Source organism: Botryllus schlosseri, chromosome 10, assembly GCF_051294905.1.
Source record: "Botryllus schlosseri isolate E-star chromosome 10, Bs_hap1, whole genome shotgun sequence".
Classification (NCBI taxonomy): Eukaryota; Metazoa; Chordata; class Ascidiacea; order Stolidobranchia; family Styelidae; genus Botryllus; species Botryllus schlosseri.
This window is the reverse complement of record NC_137245.1, coordinates 7,619,317-7,643,829: the sequence shown is the minus strand read 5'-3', so window position 1 is coordinate 7,643,829 and position 24,513 is coordinate 7,619,317. Positions and strand designations below refer to the sequence as shown.

Sequence of the window (24,513 nt, the reverse complement as noted above, 5' to 3'; positions counted from 1 at the left end):
AACTGCACGACTATATCAAAACCAGGATTAGGCTACACCGTTCAAACACTATGATATTAGATCAATCGTCAGTAAATTTAACTTATTCTACATAAAATTGTGGCATGTTAAGGGTTCACTAGTTGCTATATTATAACTCGACAGTTTTACGATGTCACGAAGCATCCTCTCGCATGATGTCTATAATTCATTAATTAAAAAAATCATGCCAGGCACAAAAACAATTATATTCAGATATTTGAAAATGTGAGTTTTTCGTGTCAAGCGGGAATAGTAAAATAGCAAATTAGGCTACATTTCCAAGATGTTTGTGGAATGCCTGTCTGCAAGGTCCGGTCAAATATGGCCTAGTCCGAAATTATACATTGAATAACCCTATTATTGATGCTGCAGCCCGCGACGTCATCGAAAACTAGGAAATTGGCCCGCGAACACATTTGAGTTTGAGACCTCTGCTCTAGGCCTACCTGATGGATTAGATTTTGATGAGGCTTCAAGTCGGTATTCGATAACCAGCACTCATTATGATATCATAACACTATGGATGCTGTGGACTGTTCTAATATGTAGGCTACTTTTTATGGAACCACAAATGCCAGTTCGAAATCACATCAAATAAATTCGGTATTTTTTCTACTAGGCTACTGTATACCCGTTGCATTGTATAATTGTGACAATGCTGTGGCTTGCACCGCGACTTCGCAGATATGTCATTTCAACAAACTTTAGGGTTAATTAGCATATTTTGGAATCGGGAAATGAGTAGGCCTACACTCTTACCAAATCAGAAAAGTTAGTTGATCGAGACTGAAAACAGCCGATTTTGCTACTTTGCTGGAAAATTTGTGTTAACTAAAAAAAGTCATCACTTTCGTTCGACTCCCGATTTAGCCGCTTTTTACTTAAATTTAGTGGTGTTGACTAAAATAAAAAAAGGTCGTCACTTTCAATCGACTTCCGAATATGGGTCATCGAACATCCGTATTAGCTATTTAGCGTCATTTATGCCCATGTCCAGTCGAATCTGTCCATTATCCTAGCAGTAGAGGACATTGTCAAAAACCTGAAGAAGGGAGACGTATCGTAATGGTAACCCTAACTAACGTGCGTAGCTCTGTTTTACTATAGATAACTAACCTACGTAGGTTAGTTATCTATAGTTCTACATGTTGCGTATGCTACGATATGTCATACTAATCCAGGCTAGACGGCTTCCACGGCGGTAAAGACCATCGCACTGACTTTCATTGACATTCCAGTAAACGAAAAAAACAATTTCCCACCACTCCAGCCCTACTTGGAACCTCAGGTACAACTCAGTTCTATCCGTTACGCAATACCGAAGCCTAGATGCCTATGTGTTTCTGTATCATCTTCACTGTCGACTGCTTGTTCTGTATTTCGGCTGAATAAAAATGAAGACGCTCTCTGTTAGTTTGCCTATTGACATATGTCAAATGAATTTGACGCCAACACTGCAGAAAAAACTGGATTTTATTGAAAAAAAGTCACAGCAGCAATTGTGATTAGCAATTTCATCAAACAAATCGTACAGGTAAAAAAGCACCAGGTTTCCATTCACTAGAATATATCTTACTAGTCTTTGGATGGATTTCAGGATGAGTACTATTGTACATTTGGGAATGGAAATTGCAAGACTAGTGCTATAACTGGAATATTCAATTGCATGCTCATCGGCTGTACGTTCACTGTTCAAGTTAAGTCAGAATTGTGACGAATCGAGTCAATTTGTGTATTGACTCGAATTTCAAAACCAACAATTGAAAAATAGGCCCAGAAACTGTCTTTCTGTTTGAATAAACATGCATTCGATATCACCCAGGACTTCAACTAAAGTGAGTAGAACTTGACTATAACTCGATACTGAAATGTGAATGCTATGACTAGGGAATCGAGCCATAACACTACGACTCAGACTTGATCCACTGCTCACTGCCTCGGACTCGATGGTGAATTAAAAATGACTCGACTTGCCCTGAGTCATAACTATAAAAGTCAAATGGACTCGCGACTTGATTACAACCCTGAGCCAAGCCTCCCTTCGTACAACCAGTACACTTAAAATAAATAAATAACCCGGTAAAGGCTGCGATACGTACAGCTGGTGATGAAATCAAGTCACGAGGTTCCGAGTCATTTTTAATTCACTACCATGTCAGGTCATGGAGTAAATCGTTAAGATTCAGTTGGCATAATGTTTGAAATCAAGTCCGATTCTAATTCACGTGTTCATTATTCATTATCTTTTTCAATACAAGGTTCACCTCCCTTTTTTGATTCCAATATACCGACAATTCTGATGGGAGGTCAAGAAATAACAGCATACAACAAAGTGACTATAATAACAATTGGCCCGTCCAAAGAAGAACCGTCATTTATAACTTGCCCAAAATTCGCGAAAACACCCCCTCTAATTCCACTCTACCGGTGAGTCTGATCACATGGGCTGAGATAGGATAAATGTTTGATAGTAATATGGGAATCTACTAATTATAATTATGAAATTCATTCGTTAATCCCATAACATGTACGCTCGCTATTTCGATGCGTATAGTAAGCCGATATGAATGAATAGATTGGTCCGGAGTTCACCTGAAATGGACATGGACAGTTTTACATGGGTATTTGGCGTCCAGCTAGTTCAGTGGTTCTTAAAGTATGGGTCGCGACCCAAACATAGATCGCGAAGGGTATAATTTTGGGTCGCGACGGTACCAGAGCGGTCCTTTAATATGTATGTAATATTAGTTGAGGTCATTGCAACAACAAAATATGTTCGCTTTTCGCGCGATTTACTGTAGTTGGTTTGAGCATATCAGAGGTCACTGAGTTTGGTACCACGGCCAATAAGCGAGACACGCGGAGAAGTCGCCACCACAACATGACTTGATCATGAAAATGTGCCGACCTTTGTATTAAACAAATTGGTTTGAATTCATGATAAGATTTTTTCAACATTGGTTTCTCTGGAAAACACCGTCGGAGACCTGGGACGCTTTAGTGTAGAGTTGTACAACGAGTGGTTGCCGGTTTATGAGGCCAAAACCCGTCCACGCTTGGACACATGAATATATGGCGTTGGGCCAACATACGGCTGGGCAAAGTGCGGTGCCAAAAAGTTCGGAGGCGATAATTGACCGTCGCTGGGTGGCCAAACCCTTCGTTATTGATATAATTGGTCGGCACCCAAATGCATTCATTTTGGTGTGTGTTGCTTGGGTCGCGAGATACCACTAAAAGTCAGATTTGGGTCGCGGTCTAAAAAGTATAAGAACCTCTGAGCTAGTTCATTAGGACTATGCCCCGGAATGCAGATGTAGGCCACATGAGCAATCGAAATGCGGCCATTAACAGCAAAAAGGTTGGCCATATCACCCCATCTGCCTTAGAATGAACCACTTGCAGTCAACAGATCCAAAGAATTCACGGTGAGCTCTCTAAGTGCAAAATTAGGGACTGCAGTCGGGTGATATAAGCAAAATATTTGGTGAGGTAGCCGCTGTAATGCAAATACCTTATGAGTATCAAGACATTGATAATGTGACGAGCATTGTACATTGTTAGCGGAAATCTGTTTCGACAAGTCAAAGTTATCACCGTCCAGTTCTATATCATCAGACAGAGGAAATGTCGTACCAACCACATCCATGTAAAACTCGCGTAGGAATTTGTGTAGCTCCTAAAAGAAATAAAATATTTCAGAACAGTAAAGATCATTTTCGTTGATCAAACCATTTAAAGATGTAGTCTCAATATAGTATATAAATAACAGTGCTTCCTAACCAGTGGGTCGTGGTTGGCCAAGCTATTTCAAGTGGGTGGCAGAGCACTTCTTTATATTACAGTTTACTATTCAATATTTGAAGAGCTTTTTGGAGGTACAGAATTTCAATATACAATTGAATAGTATATTCCTATTGAAATGAGCTCGAATATTTTCGGCTGACATTCATCAGGATTAATCGCCAGCAACTAGTAGGGAATTGGAAAGAACATTGTATCTTAACAATCGTATCACGAAATATGACGTCACCAGCATGAAATTTCGAATAAGGGAGCGCTCAATGTACTATTTTTAGATGGCGAAAGAACTCCTTTTGTTGACACAGCCGTGGCTGGTGTATTTTGATGAAAGTCAACAGCACACAAATAATAATAATAATAATCAAACAGATGATCCCCGCTTGTGCGAAAAATTATTGAGACGACAGATTTCACTTCGTCAGGAGGGGCCTTTCACACTTTCATTTGTATGCCTTTGAGTTGACTCTTTATTAAAATATACTGTGAACATAAGGAATTTGTGTACCATCTAAATATAGTACATTGAAAACTCTCTTATTAAAAATTTCATGCTGGTGACGTCAGATTTTGTGATAAGATTGTTGGTATACAATGTCCTTTCCAATTCTCTGCTAGACGATTACCACAGACCAGTGTCAGCTGAAAATATTCGGGTTCACTTCAATATGATTATACTATTGAATATTATTCAATATGTGTCCGCTTTTGGTTGTGATGTAGCAATGTAAGTAGGAAAATTTTTTAAAGGCATGCCAAAAGTAGGCCTAACATATACTTGAGCAGAGAGTTCAGTCGGCGGAGCAATGCTTCTCTCAGTAAGACTTTCAGAGTTGTTCGGGAAGAGAGATACAACACACTGACAGGTTTCTCTGAGAACAGAATGCCATTGATTTGACGGTGCCGTAAAGAATGAATTCCGACACTACACACCGGTTGATGAGAATAACGGCCAGTAGGCCCGCTGGTAGTCTATTCGACACGTGACGTGGTATGCCTTTCTCGCAGGATAAAACACACTTCTGTAATGTGTCAACTCCAGAACGCCAAAATCTGGAAACGTAGAAATGAGGAAAAATAACCATCTGTGTGCTGAACAGCGATATGAGGATGGGAAACTGCGGTTCTCAACTGTGCATGTAGTAGCAACTATTTACGATCATTCCAATATACACAAATGAATCGAAAATCACATCATTTCAGTGGCATTGCATGACTGACCAAAATTGACTATGGCTGGTTGGCTAAAATATATGAAATTGATACGTCCTATCGTCAAAATGATCGGCGCCGAATAGCCCCTTCCTTGGAATCTGAGTAGACTATAGTACAAATGCAGTGCAAATGATAACCCACAGGAAAATAATGCACCCCAATTTGAAATCTCGTGTGTCAGAGATGTTCGATATACAGATGTGTTACGTACGACTGTTGCACGTTCTCTATGTCATACATGCTCGCAAAAAACGTATCATAGGCTACTGATATTGAAATGCATTATTTTGACGTGCGAGGCGTGGGTTGCGAGATACCAATGAAACTCAGATGGTTGCGGCCTAAAATATTTATGAACTGCGCTAAATGGTAAATGCTGCCATAAGCCACAACCACAATCATTAAAAAAACAAAAAGATCAAATCTGATAATTACCGTTCGACAAGCCTGCTTTGAACTTCCATCAGAGACGGTTCCGGTCCACACAAGACGCACACTCGAACACCGCCTTCTGCAAGGCTGCTGTGAACACTGCTTGCAATCAATGAGAATATCAACAAACGATGCGGAACGTTGGCGCTACTGTGAGGTAAATATACTGGTATATCACAGCAAGTCGCAGATGGATTCAGTCCGTCGATGAGCTGAAATACAATAGAATTTGCGGGTTTTGATCCGACCAAGAAAATGAGGAAAACATTACTGGTAAAACTGACGTCCAAGCAAGCACTAGATTCCTAGAAGCTTACCCGGCCGAGAAGAGACAACTCCTGCCCCGTGAGCATCCACCATTTTTCTGTCGCACACACCACCCTGCCACCGCCAATCAAGCAACCATACATACTAGAGGCTGCTTCTACAAAAGCATTCAAATGTTCCTGCCAAGAAAACATCATTTTTGTTATTTCAAAAAACTATAGGATGGTGTTGTCCAATCACCTGCAGTAATGAAGTTTCGTCGCAAAGAACTGTATCAATGCAACCGGAGATAACACCAAAATGATGAGGGGTGCGGCAATTGGGATCTGACAAAATCAAAGCACCTGGCTAAAAGTTGCATATTGCGAGTCAAGACGATATTGATTAGCATAAATATGCACAGCACACTGATGTTGACCTGAAACAAAATGAAAGATAATAGTTGAATTGAGAAAAAGAGGATTCAAAAAACGATATGAAATTTAGGCCACAAATGATGATTACTAGGGCGGTTTTTTTTTGACATGTCAAAATTTGTCAAAATTCTGTCAAAATTGTAGCGTTAGGTCAAAATTTGTCAAAATTGTTCATCAAGTCAAAATTTTTTTGGACGTCTTTATTTCGTTTGTATCGTAGATTTTGCACTGTCGGTGAACGTATCATTTGATATTTTACAGCTTGTAGCCTACTTTATAGGCCTACTGTTGTAAACAGCTAATTGTCTGCTCATACTGAATCATCAACGGTCAAATGAAACAAATAGGTGGACATGGTATTATAGTCAACGTATCGCAATATCCTAACTGGGGTATCATTCTTATATTGAGAAGCGCATGATGAAAAATTGTAATAGACAATATTGTCAGAATGAAGCAACATGGTGTGTCACCAGTAGTGCATGCACATTGCACAACTTTAGTGTTGTCAGCCAACAACTGCTGCTGTTGAACGTCCTTGACAAGTAAGGACATGCACTTTTTATCCAAGAATATAGGAAAGTATCTCTCGTACTACAATTTTTTTAAAATTATCTCCACCATAATACGTATTGCAACCACTGCAATTCTTCATAGGGCCAGATTAAGTAAAAATATTGTTTTTTATATGTACAAAGTTGCCTGTTTCTATGCCAAAAACGTTTTTTTTCAGGCCAAACTACTTTGTTGGGACAGCCAGTTACAACCGGAAATGTAGATAACTGGTACAATTTTGACATTATTTGGGAAAACACCTAATTTGCATAAGTTACTCAAAATTCAGTTTTTTTTAGGTAAAAAAAAGTCAAAATTCAGTTTTTTTAGGTCAAAATTCTCTTTTTTTTGGTAAAAAAAAACCGCCCTAATAATTACTGATTAATGAATAGATTTCGTCAATCATCAAATTTCAACATAATTGACCGTGAAACACAGATGAAAATGGACAGAGATATCTATGTGCTCCAATTTGAGTTACTAACTACCTGACTGTGGATAAAAGTTGGCTTCTATCCTAGATACTGATGCTTGAAAGAGGCCTGCTACTTTCATATTAAATTACCGCACAAGTATACAATATACATACACGGATCCAAGAACGAGTCAATCAGCTTGTGGCACGCACGCAAGTCCTTCTTCAATCTGTCAACATTGGAGTGCTTGCATAATTCGTCAAGGCCTAAACAACATTTGCATTGCTTCTTATTGCTATAATTACAGATTCAAAATAAAACTGTAAGTAACGACATATTGTTGTTATTAGAACCCTAGTGAACGCATTCAAAAAGTTGACTACCTGTAGCGTATATATAATTCTCACTTCCATGTGATTACGATGTCGATACCATCAGTGAAATTTGCCACCAGAAAAGCAGGGTTATAATGACTCGAGTCATTTTCTTGAAATATGAAAAATTACTCGATTTGAGTCAATGGATTGACTAGACTTGTACTCAAGTCATTGTGCATGACCATGACCAAGACATTAGACTCGGATGACTAAGACAGGCATTTCATTATAATTGCGAAGAATAGTTAAGTCACCGCAATATTGGTATTTCCGAGCGAGATAGTGTAATGGTTGTGCGTCCGGCTTCTCGAGCGGTAGGTCGTGGGTTCGATCCCCGGCCGGGTCATACCAAAGACTCGAAAAATGGTATCCGCAGCTATCCTGCTAGGCGCTCAGCAATCACGGATAGCATGGAGGAGAAAAAAAAAAACGGGGGCGCTGACTAGATGACCTCATGGGGCCGTATCGCAACTCCGTCGCCAAAGCATCTCGATGGTGCAGGCGAGAAAGAATATCATATCTCTCTCTCCTCTATCAGTACTGGCACTTGAAAATGCGACCAGAGACTGTTAAAAAGTGAGAAAAATTAGTACCGTATGTTGTGAATATGAAGCAATCAGTATCATCAAGCAGAGTTGTAAAAAGTGGGTTTCACAAGACTCAAATTTGGAACTGAACAGTCGATACAATGACTTGGACTCGATCCTAGGCACCCTCCCTTGGACTCGGACTTGACACGAATGAAAACTGTAAAAGTGAAATTGAGTTCTGACTCGGAACCGTGCGACTTGATTACAACCCTCAGATAGTTTTGACAAAATGAAAGTTACACCTGTGCCCCCGATGCATATCGACTAGAGTTGACATTGAGTCCCCTAGTGTTAGTAAGCGTGAGCCTTTCGGCTAATGTTGTGTTCAAATATCATAATACTATATGTGCTGTATTATTTGTGCCAAGTTACGAAGGCAACATTCGGGTTAATTGATGTTGCTAATGCGAGATACAGGCCATAGAATTATAGGGTTGATGGACAGCATTCCTAGGTATATCCATACCACAGATTTTTAGTGTTTCAGAACCAGGAAGATATCAAGTACTACAAGTATCTACATCAAATGTGGCTACTACAAATTTCTGATAGCCATATGAAAAATCGTTCCGCATTGTTACATCGTAGGCAACCCTAGTGCACAATTACCTCTAAACCGTGTGTGGCCTATGGACAAAAAGATTGGACACCCCTGGCATATACTAATCAAAATCACTGGGAAAGTTTTGTTGCATTCAAATCATGGAAAGTTGCATTTATTTTGCACAAAAGTTGCACTAAAAATTCGCATTTGTGGGCAAGTTCCTTGAAATGATTAGGGTATGAGATATTCGAACCGATCCGTATCCAAGGCACTGTGGCAAAACGCAGTGTTGGCGACTTTCAAAAAGTCAATAGCCTGAAAAAATTGATCCAGTGAAAATATAATTTTCGGCGGTCCAGCCTTTATGAAGGTCAAATCAGAAATGACTGCAAATTTTAACGACAGTGAAATAATCAAGCGATCTATTTACATTATGGTGCCAAATATTTCCAGTTAAAAGTTAGTAGCATGAAAAATCGAGAAAAAAAACTTGCAAGAATTTGCATGAAAAATGGAAAAAGTTACAAAAATTTGCCCCAAAAAATTGGGAAAAGTTGCAATATAAGGATCCTCCAAACAGCTCAAAGCACCATGCTACATAACTTTTCTGTATTTATGAAACTATCGGAAGGTGTAAAAAACTTGCAAAAACTTGCCCTACTAATCACATAAGTGAATATTCTACATGAAACAGATCATAACATAATTTGGACCAGGGTTGTAATGACTTGACTCACTGTATATTGACTCGACTTGGACTTGAGTCATTGCGCATGACTCGAACCAAGTCATATGACTCAAGACGAAGACGGCCAAGACTGACATTTCATTGTAATTTTGACGAATAGTAAAGTAACCACCCTATACGGATTTCATCTATTGGTAATAGTACTTGAAAATGCGACCAGAAAATGTGAGAAAGTGAGGAAAATTAGTATATTATAAATGCGAACCATTCATTATCACCAAACAGAGTTATAAAAAGTGACTTCAACAAGATTTTAACTGGAAACTGAGCAGTCAACACTTTGACTTGTACTCGGACCCAAGTCATAATATCATGACTCGGACTCGACCCTCTCCTCGATGACTTGGACTCGGATTTGACTCGGTGGTGAGTGGTGGATGGTGCATGTAAGTGTAGGTAGCCTATTCATTACAATTACACAAGCGACGATATTGAAATACGTTCTCAATCGGCTGATTGTTATTGTTCATCCCGAGACGGACAAATTTAAAATTAACAAATTCCACAGCCTTCAACTCACCAATAATCAGAACTAGTGTGTGAAAGATATTATCCAAAATCTTCAAATAATGTGCATCCGATATTGTTGCATCAATCGTTTGATAACTCGGACAATCATCAGGAGCTTGTGCAGACTTCCGATTCCGAATCATGGATATCAGAACTATGCTGTCTGGAAACAAAATTCAGTAATTGCAGTTACAAAACCAATCAAAATCTACAAATGACAATGCAGACTATGATGATGATTGACATGTTTACGCCCAAATGTCCTCTATTTTGATTTTTGGTTAAATATAGTGCCAAATTTGACTGAGATACAGTAAATCAGCACCAGAGTAACGCTCTAACGGCTATTTCTGGAGCTGAGCCAGAAAGTTGACCTTTTTTTAGGTCAACCAACCGATAATGTGAAAGAAAAACCGCGATTCGTGGTTCGAGCCAGAAAGTTGACCTTTTTTTTTCAATTTATTTTCAGTCACCCGACCATGAAGTACGCAAAATTTACCATATTTTCAGTATTTTCTTCCGGTATTGCAAGTCTGAAAATTTGGAAAAAATGTCCTCTTTTCAGATTTCCAAAATACGGTAACCCTACTATTATGATACGATAGATTTATCAGCAATCAGGAAGTTTCCGTCTCTTTATGCCCATTGCTGGGCGTACGAATGAGAGTTGTTCAAAAATAACTTTTTTTTTCAAATTTTACTGGCTGAGTGACAACCCCATGAAATTGTTAGGTTGTCTGAAAAAAAACATTGCACAACAAATTTGGTTCAATTCCAACCACTAGAAGTGAAGTTATTGTAGTGAAAATTTAGGATTTGTAAAAACAGTATTTACGGTGGCAAATTCTTTCACTATTTATCATAGATCTACCAACCGTAAGTACTATGATTTCAAATCCTAAATTTTCAACATCAATAACTTCGCTTCTACGGGTTGGAATTGAGCCAAATTTGTTGCGCATCGGCTTTTTTTCAGACAATCCAACAGTTTCATGCGGTGGTCAGTAAAATTTGAAAATTTTATTCATATATATTGATTTTTATTAAATAAATCCAAAATTTTCTACTATAATAACTTTGCTTCCACTGGTTGGAATTTGAGCAAAAAGTTGGTGTGCAGCGTTTTTTCGGTAACCTAACAATTTTATCATGTAGCCAGTGAAATTTGAAAATTGAACAGCCCTAATGAATATTTGAAGAGCTTCTTGGAGGAAAAGACTACCAAACTTCATTATAGAATTGAATAGTTTAGAAATGAACCCGGATATTTTCGGCTGACACTTGTCAGGGGTAATCTTCAGGAACTAGCAGAGTATTGGAAAGAACATAGTATATCAACAATCATATCACAATGACGGTTGCCCGACATATGAGCATGCGACACAATGAAAAACGACAGTTAAGCATGTGACGCTATAGCATGAGGACACATTAGCATGGTAACACATGAGCATAGGGACACATGAGCATGGGGACACATGCGCATGGGGACATATCAGCAGGGTGAAACATGAGCAAGGGGACACATGGGCATGGAAACAGATTAGCATGCGACACTTGAGCATGGTTACACATTAGCATTGAGACTAATCGACATGGTTACATATGGGCATGGTAACACGTGAGCATGGTTACACATAACCATTGGGACACTTCAGCATGTTGACACTTGTACATGGCGATATATGAGCATGGTTACATATCAGCATGATGACAAATGAGCATGAGGACACTTGCGCATGCGACATTTGATCATGCGACACTTGCGCATGCGACACTTGCGCATGCGACATTTGATCATGCGACACTTGCGCATGCGACACTTGCGCATGCGACACTGCGACACTTGCGCATGCGACACTTGCGCATGTGACACTTGAGCATGCGACACTTGAGCATGCGACACTTGAGCATGCGCCACTTGAGCATGCGTCACTTGAGCATGCGAAACTTGAGCATGCGACACTTGAGCATGCGACACTTGAGCATGCGACACTTGAGCATGCGTCACTTGAGCATGCGACACTTGAGCATGCGAAACTTGAGCATGCGACACTTGAGCATGCGACACTTGAGCATGCGACACTTGAGCATGCGTCACTTGAGCATGCGTCACTTGAGCATGCGACACTTCAGCATGCGCCACTTGAGCATTTTTCATATATTAGTGTGTAGCTAACTAGCGTCAAAATCATGGATTTATACCAGTCCGAACATAATATATCTCCCCTCCTCCAACCCTAATATCGCCGCTCCCAACTTTAATACCCCTCACCCCAACCCTGATCCTGGGATACCTTAACCCTAACGCAAACCCTAACCCTAATCTTGGGATACCTTAACCCCAACCCTAACCCTAACCAACCCTAATATCCCCCCTCGCAACCCTAATACCCATCACCCCAACCCTAATCTTGGGATACCTTAACCCCAACCCTAACCCTAACCAACCCTAATATCCATCACCCCCAACCCTGGTATTGGGATACCTTATCCCTAACGCAAACCCTAACCCTAATCTTGGGATACCTTACCCTTAACCCTATAACCCTAACCCTAATATCCCCCTCCCAACCCTATAAACCTAACCCTAATATCCCCCTCCCAACCCTAATACCCATAATCCCCGACCCTAATCATGGGATACCTTAACCCTAACCCTAACCAACCCTAATATCCATCACCCCCAACCCTAATCTTGGGATACCTTAACCACAGCATGGACCCTAACCCACTTCGAACCCTAATGTTCCCCCTACCCACCCATGGCACGTAAAACTTCCCTATCAAAAGAGACCCGCAAAATAAAATAATAAGTCCCGTGTCGAAATGCGAATTTGGAATCGCTTTCGTCTCACAAAAGGATATATTCTTTTAGTTCGCCTGATACGTGTAAACGCGATTCCAATATATGTGGAGCAATGACAACCTTTATCGCTTTACCGCGATTTTTGAAGCTTTTCACACAAATCTATATGGTCACATGCTCAAGTGTCGCATGCTCAAATGTCGCATACTCAAGTCTAACATGCTCAAGTGTCACATGCTCAAATGTCGCATGCTCAAGTGTCGCATGTTCAAATGTCACATGCTCAAGTGTCGCATGCTCAAATGTCGCATGCTCAAGTGACGTATTCTCAAGTGACGCATGCTCAAGTGTCGCATGCGCAAGTGTCGCATGCTCAAGTGTCTGCATATCCACGTGTCGCATGCTCAAGTGTCTGCATGTAGACGGGTCGCATGCTCAAATGTCGCATGCTCAAGTGTCTGCATGTAGACGGGTCGCATGCTCAAGTGTCGCATGCGTACGTGACCCCATGCTCGTGTGCACATTTGCTCTGGTGTCCCCATGCCCATGTGTCCATATGCGCATGTGTGCCCATGCTCTTGTGTACCCATGCTCATGTGTCGTCAAGGCTCATGTATCGCATGCTCATGTGTCACCATGCTCAAGTGGCACTTACTAAATTGTCACCATGTTGATGTGTCCCTATGCTCACGTGTATCCATGCTCGTGTGTCCCTATACTCATGTGTCCCCATGCTAATATGTCCTCATGTTAATATGTCTCTGTGCTCATGTGTCTACATGCCCACGAGTCGCCATGACCAAAAGTCGCTATGCTCAAGTGTCGCATGCTCAAGTGTCGCTTGCTATTGTGTCGCATGCTAATATGTCCACGACCCACAATGACATCACCGGCATGAAATTTCGAATAATAGGGCGGAGAGAGTGCTCACTTAAGCTCAATGTAGGCCTATTATTCTTAGATGGTACACAAACTCTTTCTGTAGGCACAGGCTTGGTTGGCATATTCTGATATAAGGCGACTACAAGGCACCCAAATGAAAGTGCGAATGGCATCTCCCAACAACATGAAATCTGACAAATACCCTGATGAGTGTCAGCGGAAAATATTCGGGTTCATTTCAATATGAATACACTATTCAATCCTAATGAATATGAAGGCCTATTTAATATGTTTTGTGGGGAATGATGCGACAAATAGGCTGAGCTAAACTTAACTAAACTTTATCCATTAATCCACATAGGCCTACCTCCACTGGTCCATATGCCAACCCATCGCATGGCCCATATCACAGATAATACTTATCAATTATCAAGATCATGAAAAGTTTAATATTAAAAAACACAAGGTAACCCCAATGCCTAATAACTACGATGACCAAGACCGTACACATGATCACACAAAATATGTTACACAGACCTCAAATCCCTGTTTTTTCAACAAATTTACTCTTGATCCAAGATTTAGATAATATCCTGAATGGTTGAAGCTGCATATTTTAATCAGAGCAAGTATGGTTTGTTATATCACATATCATGATATGGTAGTGTCCCACACCTATAGTCTACTTGTTTTTTGTAGGCTACAATGTAGGCTACATATACCGTAATAATAACTACAATACATAAAATAAGTTTACCTTGATATGTCTTCCATACAATAGTGTGATCAGTTGTTGAAGTTCTTACAAGATTCACATCTCGATTTCTTGCAAAAAGATGGACACCGTTTAAGGATGCCATAACGGGAAACGGTAGAGGTGCAATGCCTGCATATAAACAGGAAAAATCAAATGATCAACATAATCTCCAGGAATTAGGAAACGCCATGTCCGGTCGGTTCCCAGAAATGCTGTTGATTTGACATGGGTGCCCAAGTTCAGTATTATAGGGAACATTCACAGAACAGTATAATATATAGAGGACAGGGATCGGGAACCTTTTTCTTCCGAAGAGCCATTTTGACCCTATTTTTTCCACTTCAACTCTCAAAGAGCCACACATGTCTTTCCCCTGTTACGTCACAATTGAAAATTCATGACGTCATGGTAGCACTAATTCGAGCTCACCCCACGGGATACGTCGTGTGCGTCACATTTTCTCCGTGAAAACTCTAACTAATCATGCAAGTTGCCTTATTAGAGCATGCGAAACTTCAGTTACGAGAACGTAGGTTCGATGCTTCTTATGCATGCGTAGGTGGAGCCAAACATGATCACTACAGCAGTATATACCCACTCTAAGGTGTAATGCATCAGGGGAGGCAAATGAGCCAGTGCCTCAACTGTCGTCAGGATGAGTGAACGAAAATTGTGAAACCTTCAATTATACTATTGGAATTTTCCATATTTTCCGGCTCAGCATTGATTTGACTTGGCGAGGGACGGACGTACGACTTTGAGAAGATGGATCTCTGTGTTTTATGTAAGAACGAAGTTTTACAGGATCAAGCTGCCTTGAAATGCGATGATTGCAGCATGTGGCAGCACATCGCTTGTGGCCCACAGCTATTATGTCACAAGAAGAGTACTTGAGAATGGTGGAGGAAGATTGGGCACTTCTTCATAGTAGGATCGAAGTAGGAGATCGAAAAGTGTTCACCATGATCACCAATAAATGTTTCCCATGAACACGAACAAAAATTTATAAACTTTAAAATAAATTGCTTTTTTTGTGCCTTTGGAGAGACGGATATCAGGGTTGGGGTGGGGTGTATTAGGGTTGGGGAAAGGGTGTATTAGGGTTGGGGAAAGGGTGATATTAGGGTTGGGGAGAAGGATGTTAGGGTTGGGGGAAAGGGAGATTGGAGGTGGGTTAGGGTATCCCAAGATTAGGGTTGGGGGATATTAGGGTTAGGGGGATCGGAGGTGGGTTGGGAGAGGCGGGGTATTAGGGTTGGGATTAGGCCGATATTAGGGTTGGGGAAAGGGGGATTGGAGGTGGGTTAGGGTCAAAGTTGGGGTAGGGTATCCCAGGATTAGGGTTGGGGAAAGGGGTATATTAGGGTTGTGGGTGGGGGATATTAGGGTTGGGGGAAAGGGGATTGGAGGTGGGTTAGGGTCAAAGTTGGGGTTAGGGTATCCCAAGATTAGTGCCGAGTTCACCGGCAAACATTCCAGTAACCAATCAAGGTGACCGGTACCTCTGCGAGATCTACCATGGCACGCGCGATTCTTCCTTATCTGAGAATCATAATTCATTTTTAATACAAAATTTCCCTAGGGCCGAGTTCACCAAGTGCCGAGTTCACTGGTAATCGATTCATCAGGTTAAATGTATGAAAAAATGCAGTTATTACAATGGTCAGATTATCTTCATCGTGTTTGTGACTTGATCATAAACATTTTGGACCACCACAAGACCACTATTTCCGAGGGCTAAATGTGAATTTGAAACGGTTGAACGTGATTGAGGATATTAGAGTTACGTTCTCAAAAACGCAACCAAACCTAGCTGTTTGCAAAAGATTGGCTACACTTACCACATGACACCATAAAATCAAACATATGTCACTGACTTGTTGAAACATTCACAAAATTGCTAAAGGACCATTTTGTGTATTTTTGAAAGTTTGAGAACCACAGGGGTATAGCATTAGGGTAAGTCCATGTCAAATCAACCGCACTCGTTACCACTAGGTCTCAGATTGCAATGAAAATGGAGGGGTAAATCTGGTATCCAGTTTTGACTGCAGCAAACTTAATTTTGTCAAAATTGGTCCACCCATCACCAAGTTATCGCATTTTTAAAAATGGACATTTTGTGCTCACCCAACCATGAAGTTCAATTACTTTTATATTACCTATTACAGCAGTAACGTTTATAAAACAGCATAGTCAAGCACTTGAGAGTGGATTATGGTGTCTAATGATAGAATAGAAGAAACTCTTGCTATTGAAGGGAAAATTGTCGCTTAATCAAATGGGGTCAGGGGTTAACTTAGAACCCACCTCATAAACTGACACTTTTCAAAATCGTTCATGCGTAACATGAACTTCAATTATATCTAGCGTAATTCTGTCTACACGAAAATTGGAAAGTAACATGTCATATGAAAGCTTGTTTGGAGAGGAACATGGCTGACATGTTTTGCTAACTAATATTTGACGGATAGTAGCCTGCCTCAAAATTAACTTTACATAAATACTTCTGATTCCATGGGGTAATTCAATTTGAGATTAATAAAAAGAGAGATATGGTATCTCTTAAGTTTCAGATTTTGCTGAAATTTGGCTTAAAACACCATGAAGTGCATATAAGCAGGGGCGTAGCCAGCCGAGATAAAAAGGGGGTAGAACTGAATAAAGGGGGCAGAATGAGCCTCTATGCGTCATACCTTTAGCGATAGCGACTTCTGTATTCCGTACGCTTTTGAAAGCGTAACTAATTGGCGGATCTAATTACTGAAAGTGAGTTAGCAATCAACAGCTTGCACGGGATGGTGTTAGCAATCAACAACTTGCACGGGGATCATGTTACCATGCGCACGCGCTCATCCTGTGACAGTGCAGGAGATCTTATTTACCAGAACAACATTTCACGACGAACAATCTATACAGCGCATAATCTGTTATATCTTCATGAATTTTGACATGATTCAATTCGCGTGTAAGAGTAACGTCTTCTCTGCGTTTTAATTCCATTCATTTCGAACATGGCGCATATACTAATTGTACCGGCGTGTGAATAATGACTTATTCGCAAAGCGAGGGAATCTCAAACAAGTTTCGGCGCGGTTATTGAAGGCTGAATGCGTCCCGGTGGGATACCGATCACTAAAGGCATAATCTAGTATGACGTATACATGGTCATTGAGGTCAAGACAATGCACAACAATGGCGTCAAAAATAAAATGCGAATGTATTGTGTCTTCACGCTGTTTTGGGGAACAGGCTTGAGAACGGCAAAGCACGAATCAGATGCGATTGCTTTAAAACATGATTTCATTCAGTTATAAGTTGTTATTTTCTTGTTATTAATGTTCGTTATCGTTTACAATGAACTGTTGATGAGAAAACAACGCGTGAACGACGCGACAAATGTTATTATTGCGCGATGACTGCATTCAGAATAAAGGGATTAGGCTGATCGCTAACCCTCGCCAAGATGTAACAATGCCCCTTTCACGCACCAGAACGAAGTTAGCCATCAAATTCTAGCCATCAAAAATAAATATCAGAACTACTGTGTAGAGTACCAAAGGTATCGGATGTATCACCAGGATCAAGTTTCCGGCCATGCCGCGGGGCAGCCATCGGCCACATACGATGTTTCGACGTAGGTTACGGTGAAATACTCATTAAATTGCCTTCAAATCAATAAAGCGTATAAATACTCGACTGATTTTATCGCATCACTTCATTTGTGAAACAACTAATAAAGAATATAAGCTCGACTAGCACCTCAACACTGTTAACTCAACACAGCTATCTCGCGAATGACTATCTCCATCATGAAATTTTCACAGCTGCAAGGTATCGCTCTGCTGCAAACGAAATTTCGCAAAATTAGTTTTAGCACACAAAATCTGGATTTGACAAAACAAATATTGCTCCGACACGCTAGACGCCGTACCTCAAATGTCTCTAAACTATATGATACGCTCAACTAAACAGTCACTAAACTTAGAATCGAATCCATCTTCTCCAAACTAGAGACTGTGGCAATGTATGGCGTTCGCATATGTATAGTTTGCAGGCAAATCTGACACCACACAAATTGTCAACTATCTCCAAGTGGCGCATTCAAATTTATCACGAAAAATATTCGACACCAATTTTCAGCGATGTCCAACGGACCCGATACGCTCGACTGCTCAGCGATAAAAATTCAAATTTATTCACGAAAAATATTCGAAATTTTTCAAACTATACCCTGTGTCAAGGAATGGTTCTCAAATACCTATAGATTACAGTTACGCCTAGCAGCACACCAATTTTCAGCGATATCCAAGTGGCGCAAGGTGTCCAACGGACCCGATACGCTGGACTGCACAGTCATGTAAATTCAAATTTATGCACGAAAAATATTCTAAATTTTTCAAACTATACCCTGTGTCAAGGAATAGTTTTCATATACCTATAGCCTGTAGTTAAACGTAACAGCACACCGATTTTCAGCGATATCCAAGTGGCGCAAGGTGTCCAACGGACCCGATACGCTGGACTGCACATGCACAGTCATGAAAATACATATTTATTCACGAAAAATATTCGAAATTTTTCAAACTATACCCTGTGTCAAGGAATGGTTCTCAAATACCTATAGATTACAGTTACGCCCAGCAGCACACCAATTTTCAGCGATATCCAAGTGGCGCAAGGTGTCCAACGGACCCGATACGCTGGACTGCACAGTGATAAAAATTCAAATTTATTCACGAAAAATATTCGAAAATTTTCAAACTATAACCTGTGTCAAGGAATGACTTTCAAATATCTATAGCTTACAGTTACGCCAAGCAGCACACCAATTTTCAGCGATATCCAAGTGGCGCAAGCTGTCCAACGGGCCCGATACGTTCGTCTGCTCAGTGATAAAAATTCAAATTTATTCACGAAAAATATTCGAAAATTTTCAAACTATAACCTGTGTCAAGGAATGACTTTCAAATATCTATAGCTTACAGTTACGCCTAGCAGCACACCAATTTTCAGCGATATCCAAGTGGCGCAAGCTGTCCAACGGGCCCGATACGTTCGTCTGCTCAGTGATAAAAATTCAAATTTATTCACGAAAAATATTCGAAAATTTATCATTTATTCATTGGGATTGAAATTTAGTATGATCCTATGATTGTATCCATTATAATTGTGTGTCAGTTATAATTTAGTTTCCTGGTTCATGGCACGCATCTGGACACCTTGCACCACTTTGATATCACTGACAATTGGTGTTATGGTACTCTGTAAAGGTACTGTGTGCTATAGGCATTTGAAATTATTCATTTACATAATTTCATTATTTATTATTATTTATTATTTTATTCTTTTACTATTGTTTGAATGTTCGTATCATTTAATTTCGTTTTTGTCGATATTTCATACCGCCGTATCCAGATTGATGGATACATACATTTGTAAAAAAAGATTTATTCACACAATTTTATTATTATTTCACTATTATTTTCCATTTAATACCACTCACTGCTATTAATATTTGGTTGGTTATACATTGCGCCACTTGGATATCGCTGAAAATTGGTGTAATGCTAGGCTTAACTGTAAGCTATAGATATTTGAAAGTCATTCCTTGACACAGGTTATAGTTTGAAAATTTTCGAATATTTTTCGTGAATAAATTTGAATTTTTATGACTGTGCATTCGAGCGTATCGGGTCCGTTGGACACCTTGCGCCACTTGGATATCGCTGAAAATCGGTGTGCTGTTACGTTTAACTACAGGCTATAGGTATTTGAAAACCATTCCTTGACACAGGTTATAGTTTGAAAATTTTCGAATATTTTTCGTGAATAAATTTGAATTTTTATCGCTGAGCAGTCGAGCGTATCGGGCCCGTTGGACAGCTTGCGCCACTTGGATATCGCTGAAAATCGGTGTGCTGTTACGTTTAACTACAGGCTATAGGTATTTGAAAACCATTCCTTGACACAGGGTATAGTTTGGCAAATTTCGGATATTTTTCGTGCATAAATTTGAATTTTTATGACTGTGCATTCTAGCGTATCGGGTCCGCTGGACACCTTGCGCCACTTGGATATCGCTGAAAATTGGTGTGCTGCTAGGCGTAACTGTAAGCTATAGATATTTGAAAGTCATTCCTTGACACAGGTTATAGTTTGAAAATTTTCGAATATTTTTCGTGCATAAATTTGAATTTTTATGACTGTGCATTCGAGCGTATCGGGTCCGTTGGACACCTTGCGCCACTTGGATATCGCTGAAAATCGGTGTGCTGTTACGTTTAACTACAGGCTATAGTAGGCTTACCATACGTCCTCTTTTAAGGGGATTTGTCCTCTTTTTTGACTTTTTTGAAAGTGTCCTCGGAGGACGCCCTTTTGTCCTCTTTTTTGAGATTTTGTCCTCTTTTTTGAAAATTGAGGTCAGATATAGAGGAAATTGCGAGTGATATGCCGCAAAATAGCGCAGAAGTGAAGCTCCGGCGGGTAATTCGGATGAAAAGCGGTGATTTCAGCTCTGAGCGAAATGAAGACCTTTTTTTTTTTTTTCTAGTCATCCACCAAGCAATGTGGAGTGAAAAACGTGTTTTTGAGCTCTGAGCGGAAGTGATGACCTTTTTTTTTTTTTGTTTTTCATTTTTTTAGTCAACCGACCGCAAAGTGGGAAAAATAAAGGGTATATGAAAACTATTCCTTGACACAGGGTATAGTTTGAAAATTTTCGAATATTTTTCGTGAATAAATTTGAATTTTTATGACTGTGCATTCGAGCGTATCGGGTCCGTTGGACACCTTGCGCCACTTGGATATCGCTGAAAATCGGTGTGCTGTTACGTTTAACTACAGGCTATAGGTATTTGAAAACCATTCCTTGACACAGGTTATAGTTTGAAAATTTTCGAATATTTTTCGTGAATAAATTTGAATTTTTATCGCTGAGCAGTCGAGCGTATCGGGTCCGTTGGACACCTTGCGCCACTTGGATATCGCTGAAAATTGGTGTGCTGCTAGGCGTAACTGTAATCTATAGGTATTTGAGAACCATTCCTTGACACAGGGTATAGTTTGAAAAATTTCGAATATTTTTCGTGAATAAATTTGTATTTTTATGACTGTGCATGTGCAGTCCAGCGTATCGGGTCCGTTGGACACCTTGCGCCACTTGGATATCGCTGAAAATTGGTGTCGAATATTTTTCGTGATAAATTTGAATGCGCCACTTGGAGATAGTTGACAATTTGTGTGGTGTCAGATTGGCCTGCAAACTATACATATGTGAACGCCATTCATTGCCACAGTCTCTAGTTTGGAGAAGATGGATTCGATTCTAAGTTTAGTGACTGTTTGTTTGAGCGTATCATATAGTTTAGAGACATTGGAGGTACGGCGTTTAGCGTGTCGGAGCAATATTTGTTTTGTCAAATCCAGATTTTGTGTGCTAAAACTACATTTTGCGAAATTTCGTTTGCAGCAGAGCGATACCTTGCAGCTGTGAAAATTTCATGATGGAGATAGTCATTCGCGAGATAGCTGTGTTGAGTAAACAGTGTTGAGGTGCTAGTCGAGCTTATATTCTTTATTAGTTGTTTCACAAATGACGTGATGCGATATAATCAGTCGAGTATTTATACGCTTTATTGATTTGAAGGCAATTTAATAAGTATTTCGCCGTAACCTACGTCGAAACATCGTATGTGGCCGATGGCTGCCCCGCGGCATGGCCGGAAACTTGATCCTGGTGATACATCCGATACCTGCGGTACTCTACACAGTAGTTTTGATATTTATTTTTGATGGCTAGAATTTGATGGCTAACTTCGTCCCAGTCTTTCACGCTTGCATAGACACGCTTTCATAGACGAGAGATTGACGAGAAAAAGGCATGTAATCAGCGTCGGCGATCGGCGTCGCGCGCAGCAAATTGAAATTAGGCGATAACGTGAAGAAATGTTGTTATAGCAGTAGCGTTGACTTGGGATTTTCGGGATAGAATCGAGCCTGGAAGGGGGTAGAACGTTCTTTAATTCTACCCCCCTGTCTACGCCCCTGCATATAAGTAAATATCAATTTATTTTAAATGAATTACTCAAGTAGTTTTCAAGTTATTGCATGATAAAAAACAAGCTTTTTATGCTCATCCAACCGTGAAATTCAAGTAATTTTTTAGGCCGATTTGAAATTTTCTGTAAATAAGCTATTTTGACAATTAGAGAGTTGTTCTATTTGTTATTTGTATAAATTGATCTATTCTATCATGCAGTCCTGACAAAAATTACTGATTTTTGGTTGACATCCCAAAATGTAACTCATTAACCCCAGAAACCACTGAAGCGTAACAACAATATTTCCGGGGTCTCTCTCTCATCTCTGTCTGCTTCAAAATTTTTGTAAATGATGTCATATGAAAGCTGTTAGAATAAAGAATTTCTAGAAAATGAGTAACATGCAGGAGTTTGTCTCAAGGTAACACAGCAACTAGAATATCAAACATCATTTTTTAGGAAAATCACTACATTTTCATGACCTGAAATATACCCTGTTTTCAAAACTTTGTAAGTAAATATTACATAACAACTTATTTCCTATGGAATCTATGTTACAACAGCTTTCGTTTGCCACCCTTCATATAACTTTTTTCAAGTAGACAGAAATGAGAGGGAGACTCCTGAAATTTTGTCATGCTCGAGTGATTTCCAGAGGCACAGTCTTATAACTTGAGCTAAATTCTGGGCGCAGTGCACCAAAAATCATTAATTTCGCACTTGAATGATAGAATAGATCAATTTATACAACATAACAAAGTGTACAACATTCTAAGGTCAAAGTAGCAGACAATTTACAGACAATTCCAAATATAGTTAAAAACAGCCCTTCAATTTCACGACTGAATGGGCATGAAAAGCATGTTTTTCATCATGCGATAACTTTAAAAATAATTGAGAAATTCATTTAAATAATTGCGATTTAGTGAGCTATACTTCATGTTTTGAGCCAAATTTCAGCAAAATCTGACACTATGTGGTGACGAAATCAAATTTTTTGGTTGATCAGACATGGATTCACCCATTACCGAAATTTCAGTAAAATTTTGATTTCCAATGCTACACTACAAAAAAAAAATAGACAAATTTGGTCTCAAATCGATTTTTCAGCAGAAAAATTCCCATGACAACTTTCCGGTCTCATTTTCAAGACCACAAACCATATTGTTTCTTGATTACCAAATCTCGTCTTAAAAAACAGACAAAAAATACATACACATCAAAAACTGTCTCAAAAAGCTAGTTGTGTCTTATGCTCTTGGCCCATGTCAATTTTCTGGTCGCATTTTAAAGACCACAGAGCATGTTGCTTCTTGATTAGCGAAATTCGTCGCAAAAACAAGACAGAAAAAACGGATGAATCAAAACCTGTCTCAATAAGTAAAATATGTCTTCAAGATGCGTTTTATTGGTCTGAATTTTAAGACCGAATGATTGTGACAATTTTATATGGTCTTAAAAAGCTGAATCAGTCTCAATTATAAGACCTCACTTCATCAGTAAGACTGATAGTCATGAAAATTAGATCAGATCATCCCCACGTCTTAAATTTGAGACCAAATTTGTCCAATTTTTTTTGTAGTGAGGTACCTCGTTTCGTCCTGGAGAAAAGTGGTAAGCCTCCATCTGCAGTCACACATATGATATGCTCAGCCATACTCACACCATCAATATCCAGGGATAGAAGCCATAGGCTATAGACTAGAGTAAAGATGCCTAAAAAAGCAGAAATGAAAACGAAAGAATTGAATATTGAAGGTATAGGCCAGGGTACTGAAGTGGTCCTGGCGGAATTCTAGTGGAATCTTCGCTCTAACGTGAAACACCACGAATGATCATGTAAATCACTATTTCTGGGATTAACCCCGAGTGTATCGTGTACTCAGGAAATAGACGATTTCCACTGGCTGCGCATTGGTGGCGCCATTGTTACGAAAGGCTGGCCAGATGTCGGATCGGAGGTTTTGATACTCCGTCACTTTTGAAGGGGCGTAACGTAGGTCATTATAGTTGTGGATCTATATGTGCCGGTGCCTGCATATATCATGTAAAAACGAAGCCGAATGGTGTCTCACACCTTCATTGTTGCGTCCCTATGTGCATTATGCAGTAATGAGAGAATGGTGAA

At 39.8% G+C, this 24,513-nt stretch overlaps 2 protein-coding genes across 2 annotated transcripts in view; both read right to left on the bottom strand.

The window, feature by feature from the left end:
• Nucleotides 1-24,513, bottom strand: part of LOC145449020 (peptidyl-prolyl cis-trans isomerase FKBP1A-like) — a 408,653-nt gene that overhangs the window by 34,351 nt on the left and 349,789 nt on the right. The gene's annotated exons all lie outside the window — the stretch shown is intronic.
• LOC145449007 (protein fuzzy homolog) lies at nucleotides 1,475-24,135 on the bottom strand. The gene is made up of 10 exons (XM_080327468.1): nucleotides 23,976-24,135; nucleotides 14,341-14,469; nucleotides 9,903-10,055; nucleotides 7,297-7,389; nucleotides 5,977-6,062; nucleotides 5,787-5,915; nucleotides 5,473-5,681; nucleotides 4,756-4,875; nucleotides 4,601-4,694; nucleotides 1,475-3,700 (listed from the first exon to the last, which is right to left on the bottom strand). Exons 1-10 carry the CDS (start codon nucleotides 24,040-24,042, stop codon nucleotides 3,407-3,409), a joined length of 1,374 nt encoding a protein of 457 aa, XP_080183594.1. The 5' UTR covers nucleotides 24,043-24,135; the 3' UTR covers nucleotides 1,475-3,406.